Here is a 9,263-nt window from a genome sequence, read left to right as displayed (position 1 = left end):
ACATAAAGCTAGGACAGAAGAGAGGTCCTCAGAGAGTCCAGTATCCAGTCACCGGAAGGTTCTGATGCTGACCTTCCTAAGGCTGTGCGTGCACTACTTTTGTGCACTATGTAGGGAATAGGGTGCCATCTGGGACTTAGCCGATTGGCTCTTCAATCAATCTACTGACGCATTCAACGGCTTGAATGGCTTCACGATGCATTGGACCGGCTTCACGATGCATTGGACCGGCTTCACGATGCATTGGACCGGCTTCACGATGCATTGGACCGGCTTCACGATGCATTGGACAGGCTTCATACTGCATTGGAACGGCTTCATACTGCATTGGACCGATGCATTGGACCGGCTTCATACTGCATTGGAACGGCTTCATACTGCATTGGAACTCACGATGCATTGGACAGGCTTCATACTGCATTGGACCGGCTTCACGATGCATTGGACAGGCTTCATACTGCATTGGAACGGCTTCATACTGCATTAGAACGGCTTCATACTGCATTAGAACTGTTTCATACTGCATTAGAACTGTTTCATACTGCATTAGAACTGTTTCATACTGCATTAGAACTGCTTCATACTGCATTAGAACTGTTTCATACTGCATTAGAACTGTTTCATACTGCATTAGAATGGCTTCATACTGCATTAGAACTGTTTCATACTGCATTAGAACTGTTTCATACTGCATTAGAACTGCTTCATACTGCATTAGAATGGCTTCATACTGCATTAGAACTGTTTCATACTGCATTGGAACGGCTTCATACTGCATTGGAACGCCTTCAGAATACATTATTCTTACAGGCTTTAAGTAAAGTTTTACCAATCAGGATGTTTGTAGGTTGTTAACCGACACTGTATAATCTCTGTGTTGTTCCATAACAATGACTCCCTCCCTATTGTTTAATGCTTTGTACAAAGCTGTTTGTGTTTCAAAAGTAAAGGAAGGAGAAAGTTCATGTGAGTTTCACTTCATACCCTCACGTTAGGCCCTCACCACACGTTCTTCCTGACATGCCAGGGCTCACGCTCAAATGGCACCCTATTCCCTATGTAGTGCACTACTGTTGACCAGGGTGCATATGGGCTCTGGTCTAAAGTAGTGCACTATAATATAGGGAATAGGGTGCCATTTGGGACCCCACCGAGACATTTTCACACCTATTCTAGGAAATCAAAGATCATGTCTACTGCGTATCACTGAGCAGTTTCACACAACCTCAAATACTGTAAGCACACATAAATATTGAGTGATGGATGGTAAATATGTGGATAATCCCTCATTAAAAATGGCACTCTGTTCCATAAATAGGGCACTACTTTTATCCAGGGCCCATAAGGGAATAGGGTCCCATTTCAGACAAACCCCTTTTTCTGACAGTTGACAGGCTGCTTTGCGTGATGTATTGTTGTCTCTAACCTTCTTGCCCTTTGTGCTGTTGTCTGGGCCCAATAATGTTTGTTCCATGTTTTTGTACTGCTACCATGTTGTATTGCTGCCATGTTGTTGTCATGTGGTGTTGCTACCGTGCTGTGTTGTCATGTGTTGCTACCGTGCTGTGTTGTCTTGTGGTGTTGCTACTGTGCTGTGTTGTCGCCTTAGGTCTCTCTTTATGTAGTGTTGTGTTGTCTTAGGTCTCTCTTTATGTAGTGTTGTGTTGTCTTAGGTCTCTCTTTATGTAGTGTAGTGTTGTCTTAGGTCTCTCTTTATGTAGTGTTGTGTTGTCTTAGGTCTCTCTTTATGAGTGTTGTCTTAGGTCTCTCTTTATGTAGTGTTGTGGTGTCTCTCTTTATGTAGTGTTGTCACACTCTCTTTATGTAGTGTTGTGGTGTCTCTCTTTATGTAGTGTTGATGGATGTCTCTCTTTAAATAGTGTTGTGGTAATCTCTCTTTAAAGTGTTGTGGTGTTCTTTATGTAGTGTTGTGTTGTCTTAGGTCTCTCTTTATGTAGTGTTGTGTTGTCTTAGGTCTCTCTTTATGTAGTGTTGTCTTAGGTCTCTCTTTATGTAGTGTTGTGGTGTCTTTATGTAGTATTGTGGTGTCTTAGGTCTCTCTTTATGTAGTGCTGTGTTGTCTTTGTGTTGTGGTGTCTTAGGTCTCTCTTTATGTAGTGTTGTGTTGTCTTTATGTAGTGTTGTGGTGTCTTAGGTCTCTCTTTATGTAGTGTTGTGGTGTCTTAGGTCTCTTTTATGTAGTGTTGTCTTAGGTCTCTCTTTATGTAGTGTTGTGGTAGGTCTCTCTTTATGTAGTGTTGTGTTGTCTTAGGTCTCTCTTTATGTAGTGTTGTGTTGTCTTAGGTCTCTCTTTATGTAGTGTTGTCTTAGGTCTCTCTTTATGTAGTGTTGTGTTGTCTTAGGTCTCTCTTTATGTAGTGTTGTGGTGTCTCTCTTTATGTAGTGTTGTGTTGTCTTAGGTCTCTCTTTATGTAGTGTTGTGTTGTCTTAGGTCTCTCTTTATGTAGTGTTGTCTTAGGTCTCTCTTTATGTAGTGTTGTCTTAGGTCTCTCTTTATGTAGTGTTGTGTTGTCTTAGGTCTCTCTTTATGTAGTGTTGTCTTAGGTCTCTCTTTATGTAGTGTTGTGGTGTCTCTCTTTATGTAGTGTTGTGCTGTCTTAGGTCTCTCTTTATATAGTGTTGTCTTAGGTCTCTCTTTATGTAGTGTTGTGGTGTCTCTCTTTATGTAGTGTTGTCTTAGGTCTCTCTTTATGTAGTGTTGTGGGTCTCTCTTTATGTAGTGTTGTGTTGTCTTAGGTCTCTCTTTATGTAGTGTTGTCTTAGGTCTCTCTTTATGTAGTGTTGTCTTAGGTCTCTCTTTATGTAGTGTTGTGGTGTCTTTATGTAGTGTTGTGGTGTCTTAGGTCTCTCTTTATCTAGTGTTGTGTTGTCTTTATGTAGTGTTGTGTTGTCTTAGGTCTCTCTTTATGTAGTGTTGTGTTGTCTTAGGTCTCTCTTTATGTAGTGTGGTGTTGTCTTAGGTCTCTCTTTATGTAGTGTTGTGTTGTCTTAGGTCTCTCTTTATGTAGTGTTGTGTTGTCTTAGGTCTCTCTTTATGTAGTGTTGTGTTGTCTTAGGTCTCTCTTTATGTAGTGTTGTGTTGTCTTAGGTCTCTCTTTATGTAGTGTTGTCTTAGGTCTCTCTTTATGTAGTGTTGTGTTGTCTTAGGTCTCTCTTTATGTAGTGTGTGTTGTCTTAGGTCTCTCTTTATGTAGTGTTGTGTTGTCTTAGGTCTCTCTTTATGTAGTGTTGTGTTGTCTTAGGTCTCTCTTTATGTAGTGTTGTGTTGTCTTAGGTCTCTCTTTATGTAGTGTTGTCTTAGGTCTCTCTTTATGTAGTGTTGTGTTGTCTTAGGTCTCTCTTTATGTAGTGTTGTCTTAGGTCTCTCTTTATGTAGTGTTGTGTTGTCTTAGGTCTCTCTTTATGTAGTGTTGTGGTGTCTTAGGTCTCTCTTTATGTAGTGTTGTCTTAGGTCTCTCTTTATGTAGTGTTGTGTTGTCTTAGGTCTCTCTTTATGTAGTGGTGTCTTAGGTCTCTCTTTATGTAGTGTTGTGGTGTCTTAGTAGGTCTCTCTTTATGTAGTGTTGTGTTGTCTCTCTTGTCCTGAAATGTGTTTTGTCCTATATTTGTATTTTCAATCCCAGACCCCCCCCGTCCCCCCCGTCCCCACAGGAGGCCTTTTGGTAGGCCGTCATTATAAATAAGAATTTGTAATTAAATGACTTGTCTCGTTAAATTAAATATCTACCACAATAGAGGTGTAACCCCGATCGTCCATCGTTGGTTTTTGAGTATTATCACTGCAGCACCAAATATGTTCCAATCAACACTGATGACGTCAAAAAGGGTAAAATCTCACTAATCAGCATTTTCATTATGACTAATCGTTTCATTGTTGTACTTAGGGCGTTTTTTTTCTCTCTCTCTTTATATTCACTTTGCATATTTTCCGTTGTTATTGGAACCTATTTCAGCAGAATAGTGAACTGTATAGGCTACTCGACTGGGTGGTTTTGGGATTACTGGTACTGAGGTACATATGGGCTTTCTATGGCATATGTATCAGAGCACCATCTCAAACTCTTTCCGAAACACTTGGTTATATAAAACACTGACAAGATTATTTTTGGAGGAACATTTCTTCTCGTCATCATGAGTCTCAGCCTGTTGACATTTCTCTGTCTCGGTCTTTACCTCCCAGTGTGGAATGGTGAGTTCTTTTCAAATATGATACATTTCTTTAAGGACTAGATTTAGTCAATGCAGAGTTAGTTGTTAGTTGTATTGTGTTGTTGGGACCTCAGGTGTTATGAGGTGGACCCCTGTTTCTGGATAATGTGGAGCTGTATAAGATACAAGCTCAGCAACAGCAGTGAGTGAATCAGACCTTTCCCCCCTCTCTCTCTCTCCCTCTTTCTGCTGCTCTCTACCTCTCTCTGTCCACCTCTCTCCCGCCTCTCTCCCCAGCGCTGAGGGTCACCCAGCCGTACCGTGTGGTCGGTTTTCGTGGTGAGGTGGAGCTGTTCTGCTCCTACCACCACACAGGGAGACATGAACCGGAGGAGCTAAGGGTCACACTGTACCGGGGGGTGTACAGGGAGGGGAAGCAGGAGGTGTGCACCTCCTCCTTCACCCACAACCAGACATCCTTCCAGGTGGAGGGAGTGGGGGAGGTGCGTTGTCGGGGCCAGTTAGGGCCAGGCAGGGTGAACCTGACTATTTCTGGTCTCCGGGGTAACGACACTGACCTGTACTACTGTGGCATAGAGGTCATGTACCCTCCGCCATACCTCAGGAGGTTTGGAAATGGTACTCTTCTCTTCATACCAGGTAAATCTGTATACTAATGTATACTGAGATAATACATTCTTAGGCGTATAAAACTGTGTGACTGTGTATGAAGCTGTAAGGTGGACTATGAAGTTGATGGGAGATTTGGGGAAAAATTCTAGTTACAGGTGTATATTTTATGTTAGGGTTCAGTGAAAGAAACAGATTTGTTTAAATCTCTGAATTCCTTAATAACCTTATACTACAGGATAACACAGAGTGTTTCGTGGTTGTCTGAAACAAATCTACTTGGAAACAAGCGTATACACCTCACACACATGGTTATAGGCTTAACAAAAAGAAGACACCTGTACCATGTCAGATATATAGTTGAAATGTGTTACATTTGGAGTTTGCATCCCAATATTACACTTCACATACATCACAGAAGACTGAAATATAACAAAACCGTTTGACGTAGAAACACCAGATTTTCGGCAGAAAAAACCCCCCAAACATGATTAATTATGATAAATATGAATAACGTTCCACCCATGAGGCCAAAGAGGGCGCTTTTGGTCATTGACTGTTAGGAAAGAGCTACAGTCAATGAAACTGAGTCTATATGTGTGACCTTCTGTAGAGGAACCAGGCTGCTCGTTGCCAGAGGCCCAGAGAACAAGTGACATGGGAGAAACGTCAGTCCGACTAGCTCTAGCAGGACTGGTCGCAGCCAACATACTGATGGTCATCTCTGTTGTCACCTTTCTCCTTTACCAGGTAAACCATTACAAACAACCTCTGCTTTAACACGGATCACTCCCTTGATACTGTACACGTCTGTTTTGTTCAAATTCATGACCAACATGAACCTAAATACCAAAAGTTATTTTGGTTGAGAGACACTACTTGTTGATATGTTCTTTTATAGTTTTCTCCACCACAGAGCCTTCAGAAACTATTCACACCCTTTGATTTTTTTCCTAATTTCTGTTGTCACAGCCTGAATTTAAAATGGATTAAGTGTAGACGTTGTGTCACTGGCCTACCCACAATACCCCATAATGTCGAAGTGGAATTGTGTTTTTAGACATTTTTACGTAACATTTTTAAGCTGAAATGTATAAGTATAAGTATTCAACCCCTGTTTGTTATGGCAAGACTAAATAAGTTCAGGAGTAAAAATGTGCTTAACAAGTCACATAATAAGTGGACTCACTCTGTGTGCAATAATAGTGTTTAACATCTCTGTGCCCCACACATACAACTATCTGTAAGGTCCCTCAGTCGAGCAGTGAATTTCAAACATAGATTTAACCACAGAGACCAGGGAGGTTTTCCGTTATGGGTATGCTTGTAATCGTTAAGGACCGGGGAGGTTTTCCGTTATGGGTATGCTTGTAATCGTTAAGGACCGGGGAGGTTTTCCGTTATGGGTATGCTTGTAATCGTTAAGGACCGGGGAGGTTTTCCGTTATGGGTATGCTTGTAATCGTTAAGGACCGGGGAGGTTTTCCGTTATGGGTATGCTTGTAATCGTTAAGGACTGGGGAGGTTTTCCGTTATGGGTATGCTTGATCGTTAAGGACTGGGGAGGTTTTCCGTTATGGGTATGCTTGTAATCGTTAAGGACCGGGGAGGTTTTCGTTATGGGTATGCTTGTAATCGTTAAGGACTGGGGAGGTTTTCCGTTATGGGTATGCTTGTAATCGTTAAGGACCGGGGAGGTTTTCCGTTATGGGTATGGACGTTAAGGACCGGGGAGGTTTTCCGTTATGGGTATGCTTGTAATCGTTAAGGACCGGGAGGTTTTCCGTTATGGGTATGCTTGTAATCGTTAAGGACCGGGGAGGTTTTCCGTTATGGGTATGCTTGTAATCGTTAAGGACTGGGGAGGTTTTCCGTTATGGGTATGCTTGTAATCGTTAAGGACTGGGGAGGGTTATGGGTATGCTTTTCCGTTATGGGTATGCTTGTAATCGTTAAGGACTGGGGAGGTTTTCCGTTATGGGTATGCTTGTAATCGTTAAGGACTGGGGAGGTTTTCCGTTATGGGTATGCTTGTAATCGTTAAGGACGGGAGGTTTTCCGTTATGGGTATGCTTGTAATCGTTAAGGACTGGGGAGGTTTTCCGTTATGGGTATGCTTGTAATCGTTAAGGACCGGGGAGGTTTTCAGGATAAAAAAGAAACAGAATGGAGCTCAGCACAGAGGAAAACCCAGAAGTCTGCCTTGATGAATACATTCAGCAGGACAATAACCTAAAAACACAAGGCCAAATCTACACTGTAGTTTCTTACCAAGAAGACAGTGAATGTTCCTGAGTGACTGAGTTACAGTTTTGCTTAAATCTACTTGAAAATCTATGGCAAGACATTAAAATGGTTGTTTAGCAATGATCCAGGTGTGGAAAGCTCTTAGAGACTTTACCCAGAACAACCTCCAGCTGTAATGGCTGGTTCTTCTACAAAGTATTGACTCAGGGGTGTGAATATGTCTATTTCATGTTGGTTCAACGGTAATTTAATTGAAATGACATGGAAGCAATGTTGATTTAACCAGTGTGTGCCCATTAAGAAGTATGTTTGCGTTAATCTTTTAGCAGACAGTTGTGTTCCTTTGATGAATGTTGGCGGTGTAGTATAGTTTTAATGAATGTATTTGTGTTTCGAGAAGACAACTACATTTTGAAAAAGCATTTAGTGTTTTGCAACAGAGTTCTGTGTCTTGCAGACTCCGTTTTGAAAAATCGACAACATTGTTAAAAAATACTTGAGAAAACCTTTTTTCAAATCAAATCAAATCCTGTAATAGATATAATAATACATTTTCACCTATTCACCGTCTAGGGTCTACAGAGGAAAAGAAGGTTTGGAGGAATAACACAGATGATTTCACAGAATGATGGAAGATTTGGTTACGGAAACTTCCAATGAAGAATTTTCATCAATTGTCTGCATCACCTCCAACCCCCCATATATTTTTTTTGCAAATATATACAAACATACATACTGTACATACATACATACATACATACATACATACATACATACATACATACATACATACATACATACACATAAATACACACATACACATATAAATACATACAACATGATAATTACACAGGTGCACCTTGTGCTGGGAACAATAAAAGGACACTAAAATGTGCTGTTTTGTCACACAACACAATGCCACAGAAGTCTCAAGTTTTGACGGATGAGTGTAGGATTGTCCACCAGAGCTGTTGCCAGAGAATGTAATGTTAATTTCTCTACCATAAGCCGCCTCCAACATCGTTCTAAAGAATTTGGCAGTACGTCCAACCGGCCTCACAACCGCAGACCACATTTAACTATGCCAGTCCAAGACTTTCTGATTGGCGGGCCTGGCTCCCCAGTGGGTGGGCCTATGTCTTCCCAGGCCCACCCATTGCTGTGCCACTGCCCAGTCATGTGAAATCCATAGATTAGGGCCTAATGAATTAATTTAAATTGACTGATTTCCTTATATGAACTGTAACTCAGTAAATCATTGATAATAAAAAACATATATTTCACCTATATTTAACGATGAAATTTGTTGCGTTTACATATTTTTTAACTATAGTTAATAAACCAAGTCAAACCTCTCTGACAATACCAGCCAGTTTTTTATTATCCCCCTCCCTACTCAGGCCACTCCCAGACAGTCCTAGCAAAATTCTTGCTTGAGAAATTGTTCTTAGCTAAGAAGCTATATTTGTTTCTTTTTGACAGTTTAGACAATAGAAACAAATCATAGTAAGGTACTCAATTGTTACCCAGAAATAATTGGATAAAAACATCTGCATTGGACCTTGGATACCAGCTGTAAGTGTCCAACAGGTTAGAGATTTGGAATGAGATTTAGATTTCAAATGTGATTTCGAATGTGATTTCGAATGAGATTTAGAACGTGATTTTGAATGAGATTTCGAATGTGATCAATGGTTTGAAAACTTTTCATGATTCCTTTCTGTCTTAGTCAATAGGATTTCTTATAATGTTAAATAAATGTTTATATTATTGTGATCTCTAGAGATAGGGTCTCTGTATTATCATGGGGCGGCAGGTAGCCTAGTAACCGTAAGGACTAGTAACCGAAAGGTTGCAAGATCGAATCCCCGAGCTGACAAGGTAAAAATATGTTGTCCTGCCCCAGTTAACCCAATGTTCCCCGGTAGGCCATCATTGAAAATAAGAATTTGTTCTTATTAACTGATTTGCCTAGTTAAATAAAGGAAAAATTTTAAAAATCTAAAATCAGAGAGGATTGGTGTTGGAATAACTCGATCTATGAGGTTAGGGTTCATCATAAGGGTAGCAGTGTGGTTAAGGTAAGGTTTACATTTACATTTTAAGAAGATACATACTTATCATTTAACTAGGTAAGTCAGTTAAGAACAATTTCTTATTTACAATGACGGCCTACCGGGGGAACAGTGCCTACAGGGGAACTGCCTTGTTGCAGA

General features: G+C 40.7%; 1 protein-coding gene across 1 annotated transcript; it reads left to right on the top strand.

Annotated features, from left to right (window-relative positions):
- The first annotated feature begins 3,630 nt into the window (after window positions 1-3,630).
- LOC112246177 (cytotoxic T-lymphocyte protein 4) lies at window positions 3,631-7,841 on the top strand. The gene is made up of 4 exons (XM_024414465.2): window positions 3,631-4,210; window positions 4,468-4,830; window positions 5,414-5,550; window positions 7,621-7,841. The coding sequence occupies exons 1-4, from the start codon at window positions 4,153-4,155 to the stop codon at window positions 7,705-7,707; spliced, it is 645 nt and encodes a 214-aa protein (XP_024270233.1). The 5' UTR covers window positions 3,631-4,152; the 3' UTR covers window positions 7,708-7,841.
- Window positions 7,842-9,263: the final 1,422 nt, after the last annotated feature.

The sequence above is a fragment of the Oncorhynchus tshawytscha genome, linkage group LG03 (assembly GCF_018296145.1).
Source record: "Oncorhynchus tshawytscha isolate Ot180627B linkage group LG03, Otsh_v2.0, whole genome shotgun sequence".
NCBI classification, from domain to species: domain Eukaryota; kingdom Metazoa; phylum Chordata; class Actinopteri; order Salmoniformes; family Salmonidae; genus Oncorhynchus; species Oncorhynchus tshawytscha.
Note: the sequence above shows the minus strand (reverse complement) of the source record. Positions and strands in the feature narration are given on the sequence as shown.